Raw genomic sequence first — 26,495 nt, 5'->3', positions numbered from 1 at the left:
TTATCAAAATAATATTCGGTGGATTCATATCAGTCACTGTCGTTAGGAATATATGTTTTGTACACCACTGATAAAGTGTTTTACCTCTGTGAAAACAAATGAACTTTCTCTTTTTTAAACACCCAGATAGTATGGTCTGTTTACATGGATAAACAGCAAGAGTAAGGCTGGACTACTGTGAATGTGATGAGTTACACCACAAGGATGAAATGAAATGAGAGCTCGTAGTCATTTTAATGAGATTGGTCTCATTAAATAAGTTGTCCAATAATAAGACCAATAAGTTGGTCTTCATGGTCGGACTGGGTGTGCAACTGACTAGGATTTCTGTTCTGTGGTGATACAGTTTTGTGACTGATATCAAACTTATCAAATCAGAGTATTGGGAACATTATATTTCTCTAGAGATAACATCAGAAAATCTGGTCTCATTCATTTTATTGTGACTAAACTCAAGATGGTGTTTAATTCATATTCATCTGGTTGCAAAATAATATACCAACAAAAAGTGACGATGTCATCCAAGTACACATGATCCATCACATGTGTGAATATTATGCATCACAGTGCATAATATTTTTCTTCATGAATTGGTTTCTTTGCAGTGAAGTGTGGACTCACTTGTGCATTTTTTGATGCCAGATCCTTTCTTCAGAGCGTGGCGACTGAGTTTGCACTGGAAGTTATTCTCCCAGAACTCTGCAAACCAGATATTTCTCCTGTTGTTTTCCAGCGTTCGGCTGATGAAATAGCGATCGAAACCTTAAACAAATAAATGACAGGAACGATTAGGCTCAACCTCCCAACAGACTTCTCATGAACAAGCACAATGAGTTTGTGGATAACCATCAGAATGCTACTTTCAACCCTTCCACACTGTATCAAAACAAATATAGTGCAAATATAGTAAAATCTTCCATGTTAAATTTGCTTTTGATGTATTTATACTGCACATAGTAAAAATGTGGATAAGAGAATTTTAACTAGGTTTAGCAGGCTTAGTACTGCATTGTCTTTTTACATATGACATTTCCAGTAAATCTGCTTGTATTGTTGTCCATGACGCTACTGTATATGATCTGTTACCAGTAGGCTACTGATGTCAGCAAAAAAAGGTTGGCTAATGTGGACTCACTGTGTTACAGCACAAATACCTAGACCTATCATAAACAATTTTTTTATATGACACGCAAAACCAATTTACTTTGAAATATTTGTGTAACTTTTATATTGGTGCTAATGGAAGCTTATTTCATTCCATAAACCATATCCAAATACATCCACTTCATCTGCCTACAGTCAAATAAGTAAAGAAATAATTATCTCCTCCTTCCAAATGTCAACCATCATTTCCATAAGTCCAAACACCACATCTGAGATCTTAAAGTACAGTAAGTAGCACATGTGACTTTGGCCTAAAGCCCTAAATATGTGCATAACCACAAACGCAAGGCGAGGAGAAGCTGCTGGGACAGTCAAGGGTCAGGAAAATAGACGTGTGAGGAATACCTCGGATGGACTGTCTTTTGGGCAGGATGGTGACGGCGCCTTCTGCCATCTCCTCCTGGTTCAGTATCGGGGCGATTTTGGAGCCCCAGCTGTCTGAGCCTACCCAGATGAAATGGCCCGTCTGGTTCGCCGTCTTTGCAGCTTGAAGGAGCCGCCTATGGGACAGGGAATGAGATTTCAGGTTCAAGTTCAACTTTACTGTCATGTGTATTAAGAATACAATGAAATTCTTGTGCTCTGCCTCTCTCCGCCTTAGCACAAGGGACACAAGGACAAAGCGCACAAGGACACACCATCCCAAAAAAAGAGAACACTACAGACTTACATAGGCTATGTACACAATGAATTTGTACAATATATACACATTATTTAGTACACGATAGCAATGTAAGGTGTATATGGGCCTAGGTGGATTTTAGATAATGGGCCCCTGGGCAACGACACATAATCCCCCAAGCAGGGCAGATACACTGACTTGCAGCCAACAGCATAATCACTAAATTCACCTGTACCTCAACAGGATTTACAGCGCACATACACACAATTAATGCCAACAGCATATTAACTGAGACATCCATGCACCTGCAGTTTCCTTCAGTTTTTCAGTAGGACTTCTGGGGCTCTGTTATTGACATTAATGACTAAGCCCTTTTCCTGGGTCCAGACCTTTGAATCTGCCCACTCCACTGAGTTCACTGATTCTTCTGGTCTGGCATCATGACATTAAACAGCGGTTTCTTGGTTGAAGAAGCAATTACCCAATGAGTGCTGCGGGGGGGGGGGGGGGAACTAACACCATTGTCAAGCTGTTGGCAAGGCAGCATGTCTTCTCAATATTGCCTGACATCGTAGTTTGTTTTTACTTCATTTCACTCCACTCTTAAAACCCCAGCAAAATCAATATGGCTATGCATCAGTGTCGACTTAAAAAGATGTTAGATTCGGGCAGATACGATGGTATCTAGGGACTGGTTAGGGGAAATCAAATCTCCCTCCCCCACTGAAATCAGTTAGAGTGGAGGCAATGTCAGACTGACAATGGAAATGGGAGGGCAACGAGTTGACATATCTGTCTGATATCAGGCAACTACACCCTTTGACTATGCGACAAGAAATGCAAAGTTAATAACAGCAACTTCATGCAGAAACTCTGGATTAGGGACCGCCTGAGTGCTTGGGCCCCTGGGCCTGTGCCCAGTAGGCCCGTTCGGTAATCCACCCATGCATATGGGAACGTCAGCTGTTCAGCAACCTAACTGTCTGTGGAAAGAAACTACTACAGACACAATTGGCCGTGTCTGTGGGTGGGAAGCCGAATGTGGGTATGTGTCCTGTCTGTGATGTGTAAGAACTAACATTTCGGCTTCACATTGTTACATGATCTGCTGTCATCATCTGTTTCATTGCGAACACAATTTTTCTGCTGAGTAAATAAATTACTCAGAGCATTATGTTTCGGTAAGGTTACACACCTTCTGTATAAGAGGAGTCAGTGTGAATGGATTGCTAGGTGGAAGCACTGCTAATACTATGAAATAAAATTCTGTGTCTGCAAAAAGCATGGAAAAAGAGGTTACAATTAAAAGGCCTTGGCTATCAACTTTACCTGTTCTCAATTAAATATCTGCCTCATCTTGCCTGTAGAACATTGCCCTTGCCATATTTGCAAAGACTTCAATATAATGAGTTTAAAGTGAACAGAGGAAAGAGTGACAGAACCTGCTGTTAATGCCGTTTACACAGCCTCTGGAAATCAAAGCAAACGCGCTACAACACACTGACATCAAACTGCAACTGTATTCCTTCACGTTAGGAGGTTGTGCTCCAATTTGATTGTCCAATTTTGATCCTCGCGCTTCCCTGAAGATACGACGCGAAAGCTCAAAGCCCCTTCAATCTCCTGCTGATTGCATCTGCTTGCTGCATGTCGAAGTCAGACTGCAATTTTTTTTTCACTCATCCGTTTAGAGGCTGATAAACTTTTAAACAACAAAAAAGAGGTAGAAACCTTGTGCAGGATTTACAACACAATGAAAGTTTTAATACAATTGTTGTTGTGTGGTAGTGAGTCATAGAGATGTGACCTCACGTCGCTTCGCTTGCTCTCATATTCTCTCCCAGGATGTTTAATGATGACCTTTCTCTAACAAAGCAAACACAATGTAAGGTTGAACTGATTCAAAGGAGGTTGAATCAGTTCATCTGGATACAACATTTATTGACAGATACGTTTCATCACTCAAATAAGTGACCTCTTCACTCTAAACTGACTGCAGGTATCCCCCCCACCCCTTATAAATAATACAGTACAATACAGTTGCGTAACGATGGAGCTGGAGGTGGCGTAGTTGAGGATGCTGGGCTTTTCATTGGGAGTAGCGAGGAAGGACAGGATTGGGAATGAGTGTGTTAGAGGGCGTCTCAGGTTGGACGGTTTGGAGGCAGAGCGGAGGAGGCATGTGTGGAGGGGAGATGGGTGTGTTGGTAGAAGGGTGCTGATTGAGAAGCTGCCGGAGAGGGGGGGGGGTTGTGGATGTGCGTGTGTGTGTGGGGGGGCAGGCGGGTGGCTGATGTGGCAGGGGAGGATGTAGAGAGCAGGGGTTGAGGCAGATGATCTGCTGTGGTGACCCCTAGCACTCCCTAGCAGAGCGGCCAAAAGTAGTAGTAGTAGTAGTAGTCGCAGCAGTAGACATAACGACTGAAACCAACGACCAGTTTCACATGCAAATTTGGGTGTGACCATTAACTAGAGTTTCTATGGCGATAAGGGTGGGGATACGTGCAGTCACTTTAGACTGAAGGTGTCACTTAGATGAGTGATGAAACGTTTCTCTCAATAAATGTTGTGTCCAGGTGAACTGATTCAACGTTCTTTGATTTTCTTACCTGGATTATTGAACATGCATCAAGACAATGTACACTAGCCCTCACAAGAAACCTCACAAAACTTTACAGGAGAAAAATGGCCTCCATAAATGCAACACTGACAACACTTCTTTTCTTATGTTCCTCATCTTACCAGTAAATACCTGACTAAACCACGAGAGACCACTGCATGCAAAATAAAATCAATTCCTGCACATGAAACAGCATTTTCCCAAACTCCTATTAGCTTTTTGGCAAGGCAGCGTATTTGTTGTTTGCAGTAAGGTAACTTATTGTGGTGAATGATCGTGGCAAACAGGATGGTTCTCTGATCATTTCCATGCAGGCAACTTTGGGCTCTTATCTAGCCACAGCCAACTCACATTGACCGGGTTCAAGGATAAAACAAGCGTGCAGGGCTAAAATCCCGCCGGCTTTCTGTAATTACGATATATCCACACTATTAACCGTTATCAGGCCTGGATTAAGTCAATGAGGACTGGGACTCCTGCCCTCTTCACTATCAAGAGACCTCCCCAAACTGCCCACTTGCTTTCTGAATCCACCAGCCAACAGACTGTTTAGCGGGAAACCTCTCATTTATAAAGCCCAGACATGTACATAAACATACAGTTAATTTGTTTATTCTCGACTGGTTCAGCAAAAGCTAAAATGGTTTAGCAAAAGCTGTTGGGAATGAATGTAATGTGTAGAGAATGCATTTAAAATACCAAATCTGAAATCGGCAGGGAACATATATCATTCATCAGAAGAATACAACAACAGATTTTTGTCACTATTAAGAAATCCACATACCAAAGAAAAGATAAATGAGAAATAACTGTAGTTATTTGTAGTGGTTCTTTTGCCTTTAATGCAGAAAAACTACAATTTTTTTCAAAGTCGATTATTTTCCTTTAAAAATCGAATTTCAGTAAAGACTTGCAGCAACTCTGCAGTAATGTTTACACAGTGCAAAAGTGGAGGAATCAGGTGTCAAAACAGCATCAAAATACAATAAATGACAGTTTTCATGGAAGACAACACTAAAGAAAAAAATACAACGCAGATGTGTAGACACAATTTCTGTCACACAAATATAAATTAGTTAACCATACCTTTTGACTTTGTTACTTTAGACATTGACTTATATTACTTAGACTTATTTTTTTTCCTTACTTTTCTTAAAATGTGTGTTTTGTCCAAATTTTACAATGAGGATCAAGTCAAATGCCTGCTATTTTAAATGACTCTGATCACTAAGCCATGTGTACAAGTTACTAACTTGTTTATATACAAGTAAATAAATCATATTCTATGCAAGATAAGATGAAATGTTGAACACATCATTTCTATCTTATGAAGCATGTTATATGTGTAGCCGGGTGGTAAATCTGTTAAATATGTTAAATGATTTTCCACTTAAATTTAGTATAGTTTAACTGTTAATATATGTAATTGTTACACTGTCAAGCCATGTAAAATGTCATTTGATGTATTTAAATTGTGAAGCAGATTGTGAGTGTATTTTTATAGTTTTGGTTGTCATTGCATGTTTTGACCAGTAAGTGGCAGCGTTGCGGACTTTTATTGTAACTCCGTGCAAGTTATCCAAGTGCATCTTGGGTACTCTTTCTGCAAGTTATCCAAGTGCATCTGGGGTATTCTTTCTTTTTTCTTGTGTGAACCACATGAAGATTGCGGTGTGACGGTGCTGTGACTCCGTAGTAAGTAGGTGTAAATATCTTGTGAAATATACCTGTAACATTATTCCAAACAATATTGTATGTCGGTAATTTGACACGATGGTTTGATTTAGACGCTACTGGAGTTGATGTTCGGTGATTTTGGGCGCGAGCCGTCGACCACTGTTCGCCATTGCAGGCATGACAAGGTAATGTTGGCGTGCATAAAGCCACACCATGCCATTGTATTTGGGCAGTAAGGGAAATGTAAAGGTTTTATATGCTTTTAATTCTGTTTAAAGGTAACTGACAGAGTGAGAAGTTGCGCAATCTTCAGGAAGTTCCGCATGTCTTTGTTAAACCCTGTTTAACATACATAGTCCATTGCCGTATTTTGCACCGTATTTTGTATTTATTATTTTCCTTTTAAAATCTTTTCTGTTAAACTTGCCACATCTGTGAACATTTATGAGCTGTTTGCTTGAAAGACACAGGAATTTATGCACTCAGTAAAACGATCTGCATTCGAAGGTTCAAACAATAAAATTAAAGCTACAAGAACCCCGGAAGTAACTGTGTCTTGTGTGGTATCTAATTCCACGGGCTACATATGTTTTATATGTTATGTTATATGAAAGAAGCAATCCTCCCACGGTCAAAGACAGATCAACAAGGCCTCAATCTACCTTAACTAACTCCATTATGATCATTGTGACCTTGAACTGATATTCACTTCAGAGATAATAACAGGGAAAAAAAATCAAAATGCAAAAATCAAGCACAGAATCAACTATATATATACACTCACCGGCCACTTTATTAGGCACACCCGTCCAACTGCTCGTTAACGCAAATTTCTAATCAGCCAATCATATGGCAGCAACTCAATGCATTTAGGCATGTAGACATGGTCAAGACGATCTGCTGCAGTTCAAACCGAGCATCAGAATGGGAAAGAAAGGTGATTTAAGTGACTTTGAACGTGGCATGGTTGTTGGTGCCAGACGGGCTGGTCTGAGTATTTCAGAAACTGCTGATCTACTGGGATTTTCACGCACAACCATCTCTAGGGTTTACAGAGAATGGTCCGAAAAAGAGAAAATATCCAGTGAGCGGCAGTTCTGTGGGCGAAAACGCCTTGTTGATGCCAGAGGTCAGAGGAGAATGGCCAGACTGGTTCGAGCTTACAGAAAGGCAACAGTAACTCAAATAACCACTCATTACAACCGAGGTATGCAGAAGAGCATCTCTGAACGCACAACACGTCGAACCTTGAGGCAGATGGGCTACAGCAGCAGAAGACCACACCGGGTGCCACTCCTGTCAGCTAAGAACAGGAAACTGAGGCTACAATTCGCACAGGCTCACCAAAATTGGACAATAGAAGATTGGAAAAACGTTGCCTGGTCTGATGAGTCTCGATTTCTGCTGCGACATTCGGATGGTAGGGTCAGAATTTGGCGTCAACAACATGAAAGCATGGATCCATCCTGCCTTGTATCAACGGTTCAGGCTGGTGGTGGTGGTGTAATGGTGTGGGGGATATTTTCTTGGCAGACTTTGGGCCCCTTAGTACCAATTGAGCATCGTGTCAACGCCACAGCCTACCTGAGTATTGTTGCTGACGATGTCCATCCCTTTATGACCACAGTGTTCCCATCTTCTGATGGCTGCTTCCAGCAGGATAACGCGCCATGTCATAAAGCTCGAATCATCTCAGACTGGTTTCTTGAACATGACAATGAGTTCACTGTACTCAAATGGCCTCCACAGTCACCAGATCTCAATCCAATAGAGCACCTTTGGGATGTGGTGGATCGGGAGATTCGCATCATGGATGTGCAGCCGACAAATCTGCAGCAACTGCGTGATGCTATCATGTCAATATGGACCAAACTCTCTGAGGAATGTTTCCAGTACCTTGTTGAATCTATGCCACGAAGGATTAAGGCAGTTCTGAAGGCAAAAGGGGGTCCAACCCGGTACTAGCAAGGTGTACCTAATAAAGTGGCCAGTGAGTGTATATTTTTCCCCCCTCCACAATTGCACTTGGCCAATTACCCCACTCTCCAAGCCGTCCCGGTCGCTGCTCCACCCCCTCTGCCAATCCGGGGAGGGCTGCAGACTACCACGTCTCCTCCGATACATGTGGAGTCAGCAGCCATTTCTTTTCACCTGACAGTGAGGAGTTTCACCAGGGGGACGTAGCACGTGGGAGGATCACGCTATTCCCCCAGTTCCTGCTCCCCCCAAACAGGTGGGGAGCACTAGTGCAGCAGGAGGTGCTAGTGAAGCAACCAGGACACATAACCACATCTGGCTTTGACTCCAGTACACATTAGCTTCTAGCACTTACAGGCATCACTCACACAAAAATGAGGAAAAGGAGAAAAAGCAAAACAAAAGAAATAAATGGAACAACAAACAGGACATTGAAGGCAAGCATGTATGCACAACAGGTGTGTCACTACTATACAGTTTTGTTATGGCTGAATCAACAACCTATGCCCACATATTATACCATACTGCTTATATACTATATTGCCCATACACTATACCATATACCATACCACAACTCCAAAATCCATCATGCACGTATACAATGCCATAAACAGCCCATTATATTACATTATATTATCTCATGTACCAGATGTATACACTGTATTTTCACCTACCATCCACCACACAACTACATATGTTACCACCACAACAATAACAGCAATAGATCTCACCTGATGTCATCCTCATTAGCGAAGATGATGACTACTCGAGCATTTGGGTTCTCGCTCAGCCTCCGGATGATCTTGTCAAACTCTCCGGGCCTTGGTTCCCGAGGTATCTTCACCGACTGAGAGATGCACAGACCTCCTGCACAGAACACAAAGGGGAGTCAATTAAACAACTAAACCCAAGTTTTACAGAAAACTGCCTTTTTTTCTTCAAGCACATCTACACGCACATTTTATTTCCCCTCGATATGGTTGGATACCGACAGGATTTTGACAAAAGAGGCAAATTTATACAGTAATTTATGAAGCAGCTTTTCAGACAACCCATTTAATACCTTGTAAGAGCAGTTTTGGCAGCCATTACAGGTTTGGTTATTCATCTACACAACATTCAGCTTGGCAGATGTTGATTTTAGCATCTCCTCTCATTTCTCCTTGCATGATTTGCTCAAACTGGTCAAGGCTGGCCAGGAAGCACTGGTCTACAGCTATATATTTGACACATTTCACCGATTTTCAGTGGGATGCGATTCCAGGTCAGCCAAAGACTTGTGTGTTTTTGTTTGGAAGTTATTCCAGTTTGTATTATCGTCCTATATGTGAAACATAAATCAGCGCCAAGATCTTAATGTATTTGGCACTCTACCGCAGGTTCCTCTCAGGAAGATGCCTGTATTTTGCCTCATTCGTTGGTACCTTTATCCTTCCAAGCTTCCCAGTCCCGGCCCCTCACATGCTGCATGCTTTGTTAGTTATCTTGTCAGATGTGCGCCCAGTTTTCAGTCAAAGCTCTTTGCAGCACCGCGGAAGAGTTCAATTTCTTACTCATAAGAACAGATAATGTTTTGCCCAATGCTGTTTCAGTCTTTCGCATGAATTTTTCAAACCTCTGGCTACGTTATCACATGCATTTATTTCAACAATAGCGTCCGTGCCACTCTTTCATATATCTCAGATTTTTCAAGGTGATGTGTGATGTCATCCTTCAGACATCCTTGCAGTTTTACCTGACTGAAATCCTGCTCACAGCTGCTCGGTTCGGGCAGACCGCCAGCTCTTGACAGTCTGTGAAGTTTTTTTTTTCTTCCACCTTCTGAAAAATGAATTCTACTGGGCTCTTGTAAATGCCGAACTCCTCAGAAATTTAAAACCATTCCTGAGATACAGGGTGCCATATGACTATGTGCCACATTTATCTCCCCAATTTCGGCAGACTGTTGACTTTATGGTTGAATGGCTGCTGAGAGATGTAATTTTATACAGTGTTTATTACATGCATTTCATTCAAAATCCTGCCCAATCAGTTGTAATGGCTTGAGGTGAACTCCAATCTTGTTTTAGAGAATAATCCAAAACATCTGGGTGCACCATCTTAACTCTAGGAGGAGTCAAAATGACCCCTGTCTGATTTCAGAAGGCCCCTTTGTTACAAAGGCATGCTGTTTTCATGGTCACCTTGAACACCATGAACCAAATAATGCCTTCAGTCATAGCAACATATTCTAATCTTTCATGATTGTTTATTTGAGACTTAATTAAATTACTTTCTTCCTTAATTAAAGACAACAATAATTCATTAAATCAAAATGCATGCCTACATGCCTTATTTTTTCCCTGAACTGATTATTTTCATTTGTCTGTCTGTGTGTGTGTGTGTGTGTGTGTGTGTGTGTGTGTGTGTGTGTGTGTGTGTGTGTGTGTGTGTGTGTGCATGCGTGCATGTGTGTGTGTGCAAGACACACATATAGAGATAGATAGAGCGAGAGAGAATGAGAGAGAGCAGAGAGAGAGAATGAGAGAGAGAGGAGAGAGAGAAAGAGATAGAGGGAGAACAAGAGCGAGGAGAGAGAGAATGAGAGAGATAGAGCGAGAGAGAGAGAGAAAGAGAGAGAATGAGGAATGAGAGGGGGGGGGAGAATGAGAGAGAAGAGAGATTTTTACTACATGGCAATTGGTGTGAATTTGTTCTCTTGTACTTTAATTTGTTGTTGGTGGTATTTAACTGTATTGTGTCGTGTGTATTAGCGAATATATACACTACAGACAGATAGATAGACAGACAGACAGGTAGACAGATAGATAGATAGATAGATAGATAGATAGATAGATAGATAGATAGATAGATAGATAGATAGATAGATAGATAGATAGATAGATAGATAGATAGATAGATAGATAGATAGATAGATAGATAGATGGAACCCCCTCTATTCTAGGGTTAACATAGTTCGGCTGAGGTTCATACTTTTAAATGTAAATTCAGCTTTCATCTCATCTTTTCATTAATAGTTTGTAAAAAAAAGGAAATAATACAAATCGAAAGCATTAATAAATCAAAGAGAGATGCAAATAAAACACACTTTCACTTGATGGGGTGTCGTGTGTAGATGAAGGTAAAACAAAATCTTATCTGTTTAGAATTCAGGCTCCAATGCCACAACATGAAGGGAAGGGGTGGCAATACTCTTGATGGCAATATGTGAGATTAAATGTGTGCAGGTGAAATATTTCACTGCATGAGAGACGGCAGGTTTTCATGGACTGACCACAACTTTGAGACCCATCATTTCAGTTTATGGTCCTGACAATGAAATTGTGGGGGACTGGTAGAATTTGTGATTTCATTTATTTTGTCCCGTTTATGCTTTTCTTGGACACGTGGTTTGATTTTGTTTAGCAGATTCCTGACTTTTTGTGCAATATGTCGGTGCCAAGTAGAATGTAGAAATGAATGTGTGTGTCTTTTATGTTTTTAATTCTTGTTATACTGATCTTTGCGCTGATAAGAACTGCACTTTCACATTTCATTGTACATGTAACAATGACAAATAAAGTTGTATTCTATTCTATTCTTACAAACCATGGGTTTCCCTCCACGGTACCATGCTGCCGATACGGACTGTTGTTCACAAAGACAGAATAATATAGAATGGCATGTGAAATATGATATTACATTTTCAAATTAATCAATCTGTGACATGTCACTCAAACATGTTGTCCAATGAAACTGATTTATTCACTTCTCATCTTGGATGTAGTGCACTGACAAACACAGTGTGCAATTCCCCATAAATGAGTGTGTGTGTGTGTGTGTGTGTGTGTGTTTGGGGTGGGGGGTATCTCTGTTCTCACACACACACACCCACCCACACACACACACACACACACACACACCATGCTAAGAGACTCCATGCTATTGAACACAACTCAAAGCCACATGGGACTGTCCACTGGTTACTAACTAGCCGAGGCTTTCTAATTCCCACTGCAACGTTTGAGCAGGATTGTTTTGTGGCCCTGCCAAAATGCCAGGGTATATGTGCATGCTAATTAACTCTCCTTTCGTAACCCAATACAAAGCCGGCCCAATGAGTAATCAATGCAGAAATAATACCCTTTGATTCAATGCACAGCAGCCGGGCTCACACCGCGGGTCGTAAAACACAGCCCGGCTCCGTCTCAGAGACAAATGAGTTGGGGAAAAAGGAACTAGGGGTAAAGAGCAGGGGGCTGTCAGTGGAGGAACAATAACGTCAGGTTGGCTGCTTTGCTCATGGGTGCAAAAAGTCACTTCCGCTTAAGTCACCTCGGGGCTTTAGTCACTAGCCTGCACTATGACACGGATTTTAGAGTAATGTGTGGTAGAATCTAAAGCTGTTTTCTTTTTCTTTTTTTCTGAATCTGGTTTTGCTAATCCACTGAGGCTGTTTCCCAGATAAGCTGTGTGTGTGTGTGTGTGTGTGTGTGTGTGTGTGTGTGTGTGTGTGTGTGTGTGTGTGTGTGTGTGTGTGTGTGTGTGTGTGTGTGGGCCTCCATTGATCATGCATGTCACAGCTAGTACATGACAGCTCTTGGCTCTATTCCCTGCTGCTCAGTGGATTAGTGGTGTCTTCACTTGTGGTGTTCTTCACTGGGTTCTTTGTGTCTTGTTGCCCATGTCTTCTTCTTGCATGCTCCCTTTTGCATTCAGCCAAGTTGTTTTCTTTCACCACTATAGACCCATCATTCTCCCGAATGCGTTTTATTCAATTCTCAAAGCTCACTTCAATCTCCCATATAAATCTGAGATCTGTTTGGGATCTCGAGACATCCTTAGGAGGTGTTTGCAGAAGATGACGAATAGTTTTAAGGCACACTTCTTGAAACAATATCGAGGGGGGGGGGACTATGATAATATATAGAACCACTTTATAATCCACCAGTTCTCAGTAGATTTAAACAATCTATACCTCTCTCCCGATTCCTGGAAGCTTCTATGGGGACCGAAGCAGAAGCAAGTTCATCTATCTATATCTCAATACCATTACACCTACACAACCCAGCCGCACTCGCGGGAAATGTGTCGACTTAACTGCAGTGATTTCTGAAGCTCTCTGTTCTCCGACACGCCATCAATCATTCTGTTGCATGTCCTTGGCTCACTAGTGGCCCACTCCCCTTTTCCCCTGACATATGCTATGCGAGGGCTGGGCACTCATCCCTTCTTTTTCTTCTCCTCTCCCGGGTAGGAAGGAGAATGTCTTTCTCTCAGGAGAGATCGGCAGGAGGACTCGGGGAGGACAGCCAAGCCTCTGGGAGTTGAAGCCCATCGAACAGGGGCCTCCAGTGGACTTATTACCTTAACTCTGCTAGTTATAGTGGAAGTACGCAGATGTATTTGTTTGCCAACACCATCTATCCATTAATCAGATACATACATACATACCAGAGATACACACATATATACGCAGAGGTGTGGAAACCAGGTCCAGAAAGCAAAACTCCAAACCGTATATTTGCTCCACCCATGTACTACACCAGCAGATTCGCATCAACACCACTCCTCAACTGGGTAGGGGGAACTAGTTGATGTAATCAGCTGGTTTAGTAACATGGGTGGAGCAAAAATACACGGTTTGGACTTCTACTTTCTGGACCTGGATTTTAAACCTGAGTTAGTGGCTAGAGAGACCACATTTCAACTGGGAGATAGAGGTTCTGTCTTTTTTTGTTTTGTTTTTTGTTTTGTTTTGTTTTGTTTTGTTTTCAAATTCACCCATTCATCCATTGAAAATCTACTGAAAACACCTGTTGATTAATCAAAGAAGGTTGAATCAGTTCATCTGATGGTGACATCTGAAGAGGTCACTCAGTTGAGTGATGAAACGCATCTGTCAGTAAACATTGTATCCAGGTGAACTGATTCAACCTTCTACCTGGGTTATTGAGAACGCATCAAGACACCTGTTGATTAACATTACTTTTATTTCTACTTAATTCATTCATTTCTTTAAAAATAACTTTGTCTCTGTGGTAAGAAACCTCTTTGAATAAAGCACAGTGACTGAGCATTATATGAATTGGTGGAAAACTGGCAAAAAACCATAGATAATTTTTTGACATCGAACTGTCACGGCTGCCATCTGGGGTGCTAATGCCAGTGCTGTGTTCAGCATTAGCTGCCATGTCTAAAATATCCAAAATGAAACCGCTGAGTAAAATGCTATCGATATGCATGGTGCCCAAAAATACAAAATGAGAATAAGGTTGTAAAAACAAACAAACAAACAAACAAACAAAACAAACAGAATCATCAATAATAATAATAAAACTCAAAAAAAGCTCTTATCTTTGCTATAGGTGGAACATTTACTGCGTCAATAAAGTGAATACAGGGCGGCATGGTGGCGCAGTGGTTAGCGTGGTCACCTCACAGCAAGAAGGTCCTGAGTTTGAGCCCTGGGGTAGTCCATCCTTGGGGCTTTGGATAATGGATGGATGGATGGATAATAATAATCATTACATTTATATAGCGCTTTTCTAGACACTCAAAGTGCTTCACATTGAAGGGGGTAACTCACTTCATCCACCACCAATGTGTAGCACAGACCCTCGGTCAACATCCTCTGACAACACTGTAGTGGCTGTTCTTCCATGGGTCATGATACAATATGGATGTGACTGAGCAATTAACTAGCTAATTACAGTAAACATCTCTTGTAGGAGAAAGTAAATGTGATTGGCCCATAAACAACAGCAAGCCTCTCTCCTGGCTTCCCTCGGCACTTTTTCAAGCGATATTTCAGGCAGTTGACACCAACTTTGTGAATCAAACTGGTGCAGAAGTAATATATGAAGTTGAAAAAGGAGCAAACACAGAACAGTGGTTGATAGATTTGCAGGAATAGAATCTGGCAGGATCAGGCTCACATAAAGCACCGGTTCAAACCCCAATGTTAACAAGCAAACAGCCTATTGAATCATCTATGAGCAAGACGCCGGCTCCCTGCAGGCTTGGCAGCTCTGTTTTGTAGCTGACCCTGCACTCTGTCTGCCCTATCAGGAGCCAAGCAAACAGACAACTACCTTACAGGAAATAAGTGTCACAATTTTTACTTTTATTACACACACATACATACACGCAAACACCCACGTGCATTGTCTTATTTCCCTTCCAAGTCTGAAAAAAAAAATCCACAAGGCGAAAAGGCTCTCGTAGGTTTGTTGGACCATGCAAACCAATCCAAAATGACATTTTCATCCAGTCTGAAGCAGCTTATATCAGCCTAATAGTCAATCTAACTCATTATGTGTCCCCTATTCATTTCAGGCAAGGTAATGAGTCCCTTCCAAGGAATCTGTTTTTCGATAAACTGCAATGCCAGATTATGTTCCGCCGTAGGAGACATTTTAATTGGGGAGATCCACTACAGAAACTCCCCCTCCTCTTGTCTGCAGCCCTCTCCTCATCGTGTCTCCCACAGGTTAAACCAGACCACCAGCTCCCATCCAATGTCATCTCACAAACACAACGATATAGACAGAGAGACAGGTACTAAACTAATTAATAGCAAATGTCTAGCAGCCCTGAGATGAAAACCATTTAACTACTTTATTGCTTCTGTCTCCAGGGAAACGCATAGTTATTTGTTGATTAATTATAAAGCTGCTATGTAGAATCTAATGGAAGGTTGTGTGGCTGGAGCTCAGTCCATCTGGAAGGGGCCTAAGGAGACTGCCAATTTAAGACCAGTAACAACTGGAAAAAGAGTCAAAAATTAGACAGAGGCGGGAAGGAAACTGTTAGAGAATTTTAAACAGCTAAGAACATATTTGGGTTTCTTAGGACAGGGAAACATTTCTGCACACATCATTCCTGACTATATAGTAATTCAGAATAACTGACGTTTCAGAATGTCACAAATGACAAGGAGCATGTTTACATGCAAACAGGGAATCAGATTGTTAGGAGTTTTGACTTTATGCCAACATTTCTATCATTGCGTACAAATGGATATGGGTAATCTGATTAGCCCAATAGTTGTGTGTACAGGATTCTGTGCAGGGTCGCTGTATGCTCCCTCAGTCCATCCACCTTTGCAGTGGATTTCCGTCACTTGAACCTTTGTGCAGTTTTGCTTTTGCCGTTACTATAAAATCAGCTGACGGATGCATTAATTTGAGCATCAAGCTCTTTTAGTTGGTTTAACAGAAAAATTGGGTCTTCCTCAAACCGAAAGTGCGAAACTTCGTCAACACCCTGGCAGCCATGTTTGTTGTTTTTATTGGGGATCCGTGACTTCCTCTTGACATGCACAGTTTCAAAAACAGAAAGGAATCAGAGTAAGACATTCACACATATCCAGAAATTGGACAAATATCCTGGGATCTGGGCATCCGGGTAGCACAGCGGTCTATTCCACTGCCTACCAACACGGGATCCTGGTTTGTCTGCAGGTGGGCAGCCAGATGTTGGTATGTGTCCTGGTTACTGCACTAGCGCCTCCTATGGTCGGTTGGGCGCCTGTGCAGGAGGAGTGGGGGATAGCGTGATCCTCCCACGCACTACGTCCCTCTGGTGAAACTTCTCACTGTCAGCTGAAAAGAAGCGGCTGGCAACTCCACATGTATCGGAGGAGGCATGTGGTAGTCTGCAGCGCTCCTCGGATCAGCAGAGGGGGTGGAGCAGCGACCGGGATGGCTCGAAAGAGTGGGGTAACTGGCCGGATACAATTGGGGAGAAAAAAATCCTGGGGTCTTAATCGAGTTTTGATCAATTAAGACCTTGCCTCCACATAACTCCAATGTGTTACCAGCACTGGGGTAAGAGAGGCAAAATAGTGTGCATGTAAACACACCCGAAGAAAAATGCTTCTTATTTGGTACACCCTGTTATTCACTACAATTGAGAATGAAGATAGGGAACAAATGATATATACTTTTGTTTTTACCATAGCAGTACAGATGGCCTGCCCACAAAGAAGAATAGTGAAAATACATGACGACATCAGGTCAACTTTTTCTATGAAATTCCTACAAGATTCATATACAATCTTTAATACCTCCAGTGTGTGCAATAAAATCCCCTAAAGATGATGTTTGCAGACATAAGAGCTCGCGTGTCTGCAAACCAAATCTGGACAGAGGTTTGTGCTGTCATCCTAGCGAGGAAGTGTCCAAGGTGGTGAACCATTCAAAGCAACCAGCTAGTGTGTGTTGCACTTGCAGATTTGCTCATTTGAAAAATTTCCCCGATGACCTGGAGTACACCCCACACCCTCACAACTCCATCAACCAGATACAGCCAAGCACCTAAATATAAAAACACCCAAACCGTCCACAGAGCAGAAGATCCTTTGCATTATAACTAACTGCTGAACACAGCGTACGCATGCAGCCTCATTCCTCCCCCATACCCTCATCGCTGTACGGCTCTAAAACATCTGAGCCATTTGGAAAAACACATCTCTAAAAATAACTTTCCCTGAACAGACCGCTAGCATCATCATATTAGCATCTCTCATTGTCAGCGCTAGCATCCTCCCTCTCCTAATAGCTCTGAACACTAATACTCATTCCCATTTGACAGCCCGTGTGAGAGGCGACGCTGCCCGTGCACCGCGGCTGATCACTGAGGAGCTTTTCTACAAAATATGGACAGGTGGATTGGATTAGTGGGTTTGAAAGGGTATAAATAGCTTATTTATCAGGATGCACTTTACAGAAAGAAAAAAGAAAACCTATACATGCAGGCCCGATCTGCAGGCTTAGCAGGTGACAGGCTGGTCACTAACTTAAACAGACAACTGAAAGAGAGAGAACTGAAATTCTTTTAGCCAGCTTCTTTTGTTTCTACAATATCTGTCAGATGATCAAAACTCGAACCTAATGGATAAAAGCAGCCGTGGCGCACCAACAATCACATCATTTCACATCTCATCAAAATGTAATCTTTTCCCTCTGCTTGGTGTTAGCAAATGATTTGCTTGGGTACAAGCAGATCAAATAATTAGGAAGTGTATTTAAGCATTGCAGAAGCGCTCTGCGCCTTCCTGTTTTGGACTGCAGCATTGCTCATCAATCTATTGACATGCCAAAAATACACTGCCAGGCCGCTGGCCAAAGAAAGCCTCACGTCAATGGAGACCAACCCTGTCTGAAAGCCCTCAGCGGTGGCTCCATGTAACAATAAGGCAAATTCTGTAAAATGACGCTCAACTGATAAGGAAAAAAAGCTATTTGGGAAGCAAATATTTTGAGTAATGTTTAGCATGCCCCATAATCTGCATTCCCATTGATTTATGAGAAAAATGATGAGAAGGTAGCAGAATGGATGATGTCCCCACCCCAACTCCAAGTTACCCACAGAAATAAGCACACCACAGGAAACGTAGTGTGTTTTAAAATCTATCCATTATCCAAACTGCTTATCCAACGCAGGGCCGCGGGGATGCTGGAGCCTATCCCAGCAATCATTGGGCAGCAGGCGGGGAGACACCCCGGACAGGCCGCCAGCCCATCACAGAGCCAACACATTCGCACTTAGGGACAATTTAGTACGGCTGATTCACCTGACCTACATGTCTTTGGACTGTGGGAGGAAACCGGAGCACCTGGAAGAAACCCACGCAGACACGGGGGGAACATGCAAACTCCACACAGAGGACGACCTGGGACGACCTCCAAGGTTGGACTACCCTGGGGCTCGAACCCAGGACCTTCTTGCTGTGAGGCAACTGCACTAACCGCTGCACCACCATGCCACTGTGTGTCTTAAAATTATCAATTTAATACTTTTTAAAGATGCGGTAGGTTAGCAACATGGTGTAATGAGTAAGAAGAGCACCTTTCACTGGGAAACCCTGTTAGATCCCACATGCCAGCAAGCACCCATCATCCTGAGGACACCTTGGGCAAGACAATGTATGCCATCATACATTCATGGCATATGGAAGTGTGTGTGTGTGTGTGTGTGTGTGTAGGGGGTGACCTTTGTGGATCCATAATTGCATACCTCAATGCATACCGCTACCACGCTCATACTACACATACTTACAGAGGTCTGTACTCATTCATATTTCTTTTTATACTTATTATATTCAGTTTTTGATGTTTAATCTTATTTATTTAATCTTATCTTTCTGTGTACATGTCATGTGTAACTGAGCATATCGTAGTACCAAGTCAAATTCCTCGTATGTGATCATACTTAGCCAATAAAAACTGACACGACTTGACTTGATTCAATTTATTAGGAGCTGCTGAGCCACCAGCAGGTCCCAGCCTACAGTCATCCATTCCAGCAATAAAAATAAGGATTGTTCGTTTGCAAATAAAGACTGAAAAACAACTTCTCTGCCAACGTTGTTCATGGGAGGACAACACTAACGACAAACTACAATGCTCTTGTCTGGATAAAAAGGCCTACTTTAAGATTTGGCATTTTTTATATTCTTATTTTTTGATATGCATGACTGGTTCAGTTACTGGACGAGAAGAGAGGAATGACCCATTTCTACCCAACGTTGTTGCAATCTGTCTTTCTTGGAACAACGCACCTTCGTCGTTTTTCAAGCTTTGCCCTGATCTACCTGATCCTTTAGCTTTAATGAGAAACCTCCGGATGTGGATATTTTATCTTACTGTAAGTACATGCAAACTGTAGCTTATGCAGACCTTGGACAACTTGCTGGATATTACAGGATAATATCAGCCACCAGGCTGTTTATGATGCCCGAGTCCAGGATTTACCATTATTGAAAAACACCGATCAGCCCCAATGGCCATATAAAGTGTTCTGTGTGAAGCTGGAGCCTTTTTATACGTATGTGTGTGTGTGTGTGTGTGTGTGTGTGTGTGTGTGTGTATGTGTCTGTTCTTGTTTGTTTTTACAAATAGTACTGAGCAGCTCACAAATAAATCCGTGCTGTCCCACAGTGTGTCAAGGACCTAGCTAAAAAATGCTTACACATAAAAGACTGTAGGACTTGCCTGTGGGTCACTCTGAAAAGGCAAATACAGGGGCTATGTTAACTTAAAAATTTGATTTTTTTTTGTGCATTTCCCAAAACTGTACAATTGACAGTTAAATTCTTTGCAATGCTGCAAATTTCCATTTGTTATTTCAACCTGTTTGTTGGCTTGTTTAAGGTGTTTTTAAGCCTGGCCTAAATCTATTATCAGATTTAAATTTTCATGTCTAAAAACCTTGAACACAGCATAATAAAACATTCAGCGACATTGTTTTTTTATTTTTGTATGAATAATATATATTTTTTTAATAGCTTCATCCGTTACTGTTCCAAGTTGTTGTAAGAACTGTGATGGAGTGGTTTAGTCTTCATTAATATGCCATCCATTATCCAAACCGCTTATCCTGCTCTCAGGGTCACGGGGATGCTGCAGCCTACCCCGGCAGTCATTGGGCGGCAGGTGGGGAGACACCCTGGACAGGCCGCCAGGCCATCACACAGGGCCATTAATATTCATGAGATGTAATTTGAGCAGTACAAGCAAGGGCTGATGGTAAGAGTGGGCGGGGTTTCAGTACCGTATGAGGAAAAACGATTGGCTAAGAGAAGATGAACAATGGGAGCTCTTTTAGGAAAAAAAAATAGAAAAACTGAATTCCACCTTTCATATCTTTTTTTTTCCCCAGTGGAAGGCTACAGTACAAACATGTATGATGATAATAAGTAAAACAGAGTAACTATAAGTAAAGTAATAAATGATGTTAGAAATGATTAGTCCAACTTTAGCGTATGTGGTTGTGCACTGGCCCAGCAGTGTGTTCACACTGATCATGACACCAAATGTTTTGGCAATGTGAATGAATGAAATATCAATGGAAAGAGGCCGCGTGGCACCACTGTTGGCTCCAGGCTACACAAAAAGGTCAATTAATTGTGGAGGAAAAGTAAAGCATTTTGGTCTTTTAAGGACTGTGCTGGATTTTTGAATATTTTTGCCCATTTTTCTACAAAATGAGTATACTTTCCATTACTCCTGATCATTTTCCAAAGCATGCCTCATTTATTTATTTATTTATTTAGGTAGGTAGGTTAGATTTTTGAGCAAATAACCAATTTGTCTATTTCTTAATTCCAACATTCAGGTGATAAACCCTGTTGGCATGAAGAAGTCATGGATGTCTGAATTTCATTTGTAAAATCTTCTTTGTTTCTCTAAGGACTATTTTCTGACAAAGACGCTCATTGTGTCGTAGCCTCTGTTAACACACCGCACCAAACAACTTCTCAAATCAACCCACATTATCGCCTTTTTTACATAGCATATGTATAATAATGTGCAATATAAATCTTCTTTCGGCTGCTGCCATTAGTGGTCACCACAGCAGATCATCCGTTTCCATCTCAATGTGTAATATGCAATAATAATAATTTAACTTTGACAAAAAATGAATAAATGATCACATAAAGGCCCCTAAGTGTTTACTGTTTCAAGTTTCGAGTCTCTGAAAGTTGATTATCGTATGATATTACAATTAACAGAATGGTTGTCTGTTTAGTTATAAAAACACAGTCAAAAAAATCCAAAAAAATATGGCATGCATTAGAAAATAGTCAGGGGCAATGTGAAATATAGTATGTGATTTGTATTAAGAGAAGAAGAAGAAGAAAGCCACTATCTTTTGGGCATCCAGGTAGCGTAGCGGTCTATTCCATTGCCTACCAACACGGGGCTCGTCAGTTCGAATCCCCGTATTACCTCCAGCTTGGTCGGGCATCCCTACAGACACAATTGGCCATGTCTGTGGGTGGGAAACCAGATGTGAGTATGTGTCCTGGTCGCTGCACTAGCGCTTTCTCTGGTCGGTCGGGGGATCCTGTTCGGGAGGGGGAACTGGGGGGAATAGCGTGATCCTCCCACGCACTACGTCCCCCTATTGAAACTCCTCACTATCAGGTGAAAAGACACGGCTGGTGACTTCACATGTACCGGAGGAAGCATGTGGTAGTCTGCAGCCCTCCCCATTGGCAGAGGGGGTGGAGCTCGGAGGAGTGGGGTAATTGGACGGGTTCAATTGACAATTGGGGAGAAAAAAGGAGAAAAATCAAAAAAAAAAAAAAAAAAAGCCACTATATTTTGTCATTGTATTCTTACAATGAAACGTGTTCTCTGCATTTAACCCATCCTATTGTATAGGAGCAGTGGGCAGCTGCAGCATCCGGGGACCAACTCCCGTTCTTCTTTCCACTGCCTTGCTCAGGGGCACAGACAGGAGTATTAACCCTAACATGCATGTCTTTTTGATGGTGGGAGGAAACCCATGCAGACACGGGGAGAACATGCAAACTCCACACAGAAAGCACCTGGGAAGGCCTGGGGTTCGAACCCAGGACCTTCTTGCTGTGAGGCAACAGTGCTAACCACTGGGCTAAAACATGCAATTTTGGTCCTTCAAGTGTGCATGGTATGTTTGTTTTTATTTTTGCAAACCAACTAAGAAACACTTACTAATTTGTCAAATAAAAATAACACTGTTTTTGCAAACTGGGTGCTTCAAGTATTTGACTTTGTATACTAAGTAGAAGTGTAATGAATAAAGCTTCTTTCACGGTGACTTATGCAACGTCCTTGGTGAAATTCCACTTTCTGCTCTCTTTGTCACTCCAGCCGAGTGGAGTCTTTACAGGCAGGACAGCAGCGAGCTGAGAGGTGAAGGAAGTGAGCACGGATTACAGTTTTCGGTTGGAAAAAAGAAACATGTCAACATCAGGATATGACAGCGTTAAAAATAAACATGAGATATATGAGGTGGTGATTCTGTTCACTCGCAAACTGTGTAGGTGGGAGCAAAATTCTCAGTAATGTTGAAATGTGGCATATGGGAGAAGTTGTGGTTTAGCTTGATAACAGGTGTGAACACGTTTTTACCCGTGTATAGACAGCAAAGATATAAGGCAGGACACTGTGAAAGCCTTTTTTTTTCCTGACAACTGATGAAGGAAAACCAATGCTTGTAGATGGCCTGTTTGTAGTTAGGTTGTTGTTCCTAGTTTGAGTGCTGCCGTTGCTTCACTATTTTGTCACATTAAAACACACAAAACAAAACACATCCTCGCATATGTTTTGCATGTTTCAGTGGAGGTTAAATATCCAGCCATCCATTATCCGAACTGCTTATCCTGCTCTCAGGGTCGCGGGGATGCTGGAGCCTGTCCCAGCAGTCATTAGGTGGCAGGCGGGGAGACACCCTGGACAGGCCGCCAGGCCATCACACAGGGCTGACAAACGCAAACACACACACACACACACACACACACACACACACACACACACACACACACACACACACACACACACACACACACACACACACACGCACACATTCATACCTAGGGACAATTTAGTACGGCCGATTCACCTGACCTACATGTCTTTGGACTGTGGGAGGAAACCGGAGCCCCTGGAAGAAACCCACGCAGACATGGGGAGAACATGCAAACTCCACACAGAGGACAACCCGGGACAACCCCCAAGGTTAGACAACCCTGGGGCTCGAATCCAGGACCTTCTTGCTGAGGCTACCGCACTAACCACTGTACCACCATGCCGCCGAGGTTAAATATTTGATCATGAAAATTTTCTAACTTATTTGAGAATTGGTTTGAGGGTGGCATGGTGGCGCAGTGGTTAGCATGGTCACCTCACAGCAAGAAGGTCCTTGGTTCGAACCCTGGGGTAGTCCAACCTTGGGGGTTGTCCCGGGTCTTCCTCTGTGTGGAGTTTCCATGTTCTCCCTGTGTCTGCGTGGGTTTCCTATGGGTGTTCCAGTTTCCTCCCACAGTCCAAAGACATGTAGGTCAGGTGAATCGGCCGTACTAAACTGTCCCTAAGTGTAAATGTGTGTCTGTGTGTGTGTGTGTGTGTCAGCCTTGTGATGGACTGACAGCCTGTCCAGGGTGTCTCCCCGCCTGCTGCCCAGTGACTGCTGGGATAGGCTCCAGCATCCCATGACCCTAACTAGGATAAGCGGCTTGGATAGTGAATGAATGATTTGAGAATCAGGAGTGGTTTGCCTGGTCACCAAGGAATACCTCTGCATGACCATCCTCAGTCCCTACATGTAATGGCTGTCAGTTCCCAGTGAACACCTGTTGACTTTGATTTGGCTGAAATGAGACAAACTTTACTTCCAATCCAGTTGACAAGAACCAATAAACAGCATAGCGAACAATTTGCAATTTAATTTTGCTTTTTGTCTACTATTATGAGTAGCCTAAGAATTGCCAAATCAACAGTTATTGGGCTATGCATTATGCAACATTTTTTTTGTGTGTGGCAGTTATCTACTGCCAAACCCCCCCCCCCAAAAAAATAGCACATTTTTACAAAATCATCGAAAGCTGACAAAGAGAAAAATAGGCCAAGAAAAGTGAGACTCCCTCAGGAGTAAAATAGCCTGAATAAGACGTGCAAAACACATATTCTTAAATTAATGAACAATTCCCTGAAACATTTTACTTTCTCAGAACGGAAATCAAATTACCCCAAAGGCACTGCATTGGACATGACACAATATATGATAGTAAACGACTCTCCCGAAAAGTCACATAAAGGTCACGCATGGCTGTGAAAGCTTGCCAAGAGGCAGGTGAGGCACTTGTTGAAGAGGAGGAGAAATGGCTTGTTGTGCGTGCTTGTTAAGATACAGTGGTCCCCCCATCTCTCTTTTATTTTCCAATTCTGCCAACTGCACTGGGTGTGCACCTACAACACGAGTCCTCTGTACTCGCAGTGAAACCCGAGTTGTTCTTAGCAAAGTCTACAGGGAACGGCGTCTTTCTGCTTGATCTTGCCGTTTAATGAGGGGAATCAAAATATCGTCTCCACATCCCCTCTTCAGTGGTGAGGAGGAGTGATCTCCCCACCGGGCGGTGTGTTTTCTGCCATGTTTCCTGCAAGCACATTAGAGAGGCAGCACTTCACCAGGGCGACCCAGAATGACAGCCAGCACAGGATGAGCCACTGATGCACGCATCAAATCCACTGAAGTTGCTTTTTTTTTTTGTAACACACCCAACATAGTTTGGGAGTCAAAATCATAGTTTGTTTTACGAATTTGACTTGAAGCCAAATTTGTAAAGATGTCTCTCTAGCATGTCTTTACAAATTTATGTGTGAAATTTATGTGTGAAAGAGTGAGTGAAAATATATAAAAATGAGCATAAAATGTATGAATGTGGGAGTTAAAATATGTAAATATGAGAATAAAAATGTGTGGGTGTAAGAATGAAAATCTATGTGTATTTGAAAGGAGAATGTATGTATGTGAGAGGGCCAGAATATATTATGGCTTGTATGGCCCCTCATGCAAATTTGATGCCTGCTCTGTGGGACAATTGGGAGTGTTCGTAGGGGTCGATTTGAGAGGGGAAGAACAAATGGACAAAAACCAAAATCCCTGCTTTCCATCATGGGTTAACAGCACCCCAATATGTAATTTAGCTAAATCAAAGAACATTAGTATGTGCAAAAATATCTAATATTAATATTTAAATTCTATCCAAGTGATGTTCTGTGGACAATGTAGTGAATAAATGTAAGAAATAAATGTAATGAAATGGATTCCTAACACAGTCAAAAGTAAAATCAGTATAGAATTACAGTGTTAGCCATCACATTAGCATACAGTTATTAATATTAAAAGTGAGGATACACATACTCACATTGGCACTCTCAGTGGGTACTGTAGGTTGGTAGCTAGCGAAGCCATTTGGAGGCAAGTTTATGGAGCTATATGAGGACATTGTCTTATGTTGTCTTTTTGAATGCAGGGAAAAGTGTGTAAAGCTGGCTGAATTAACTTTTTCTATCTTGGTTTGGTGAATTGGGTTTTTGTGTATACCCCCCTAAATATCACAGCACAAGGGATTTAACATCAAATCTTGTGTATTTATTGAATGTTCTGGCTTGCCTCGGCTACAGTGACTGTTGCGAATAGGGCAGCTGACAGCAAGAGAAAGACCTTGTGACAGCTTGGAAAGACAGTTGGCAAGAGGGAATAGACCCCAATGGGGCGGTCATGTCATAGGTTGGCAACTCGTAGCAGCAGTGTCCATAGTTGATATAGCCAGGTGGATGCACCCAAGCAAGCTGGAGAATTACATTGTCAAGATACCCGCAGAGTCCGTGAGAGCAGGGGTGGAAGATGACTCACAGGCTGAAAACAAAGCTTAAGACATTGTCCCTATTTCTCGTTGTCACAATGGTTCCAAACATGGAGGGCATTCAGGTTAGAAGAGGAGGCAAAGAAGCTGCAGATCTCTGAAGGTGACATCAGTGAAGGGTCTTACGATCCACCAGAGAAGGAAAAGATGCTTGACTGGGGGAGCACAGTACTTATTGAGAAGTAACTTCAAGTCAGACAGATGAAGTCCGGCAGCTGGTTTTGCACCAAAACTCGCAGGATATCAGTGCTCTT

The 26,495-nt window shown here is 42.2% G+C and overlaps 1 protein-coding gene across 2 annotated transcripts in view; it reads right to left on the bottom strand.

Annotated features, from left to right (window-relative positions):
* Window positions 1-26,495, bottom strand: part of grm4 (glutamate receptor, metabotropic 4) — a 254,147-nt gene that overhangs the window by 55,275 nt on the left and 172,377 nt on the right. For both annotated transcript variants that reach the window (XM_056275450.1, XM_056275448.1), the window contains 3 exons: window positions 8,792-8,927; window positions 1,510-1,664; window positions 622-762 (listed from right to left, as the gene is read on the bottom strand). In XM_056275450.1, the coding sequence (XP_056131425.1) occupies window positions 622-762; window positions 1,510-1,664; window positions 8,792-8,927 (432 nt within the window). The remainder of the gene's footprint in view (window positions 1-621; window positions 763-1,509; window positions 1,665-8,791; window positions 8,928-26,495) is intronic.

The sequence above is a fragment of the Lampris incognitus genome, chromosome 2 (genome assembly GCF_029633865.1).
Source record: "Lampris incognitus isolate fLamInc1 chromosome 2, fLamInc1.hap2, whole genome shotgun sequence".
NCBI lineage: Eukaryota > Metazoa > Chordata > Actinopteri > Lampriformes > Lampridae > Lampris > Lampris incognitus.
Note: the sequence above shows the minus strand (reverse complement) of the source record. Positions and strands in the feature narration are given on the sequence as shown.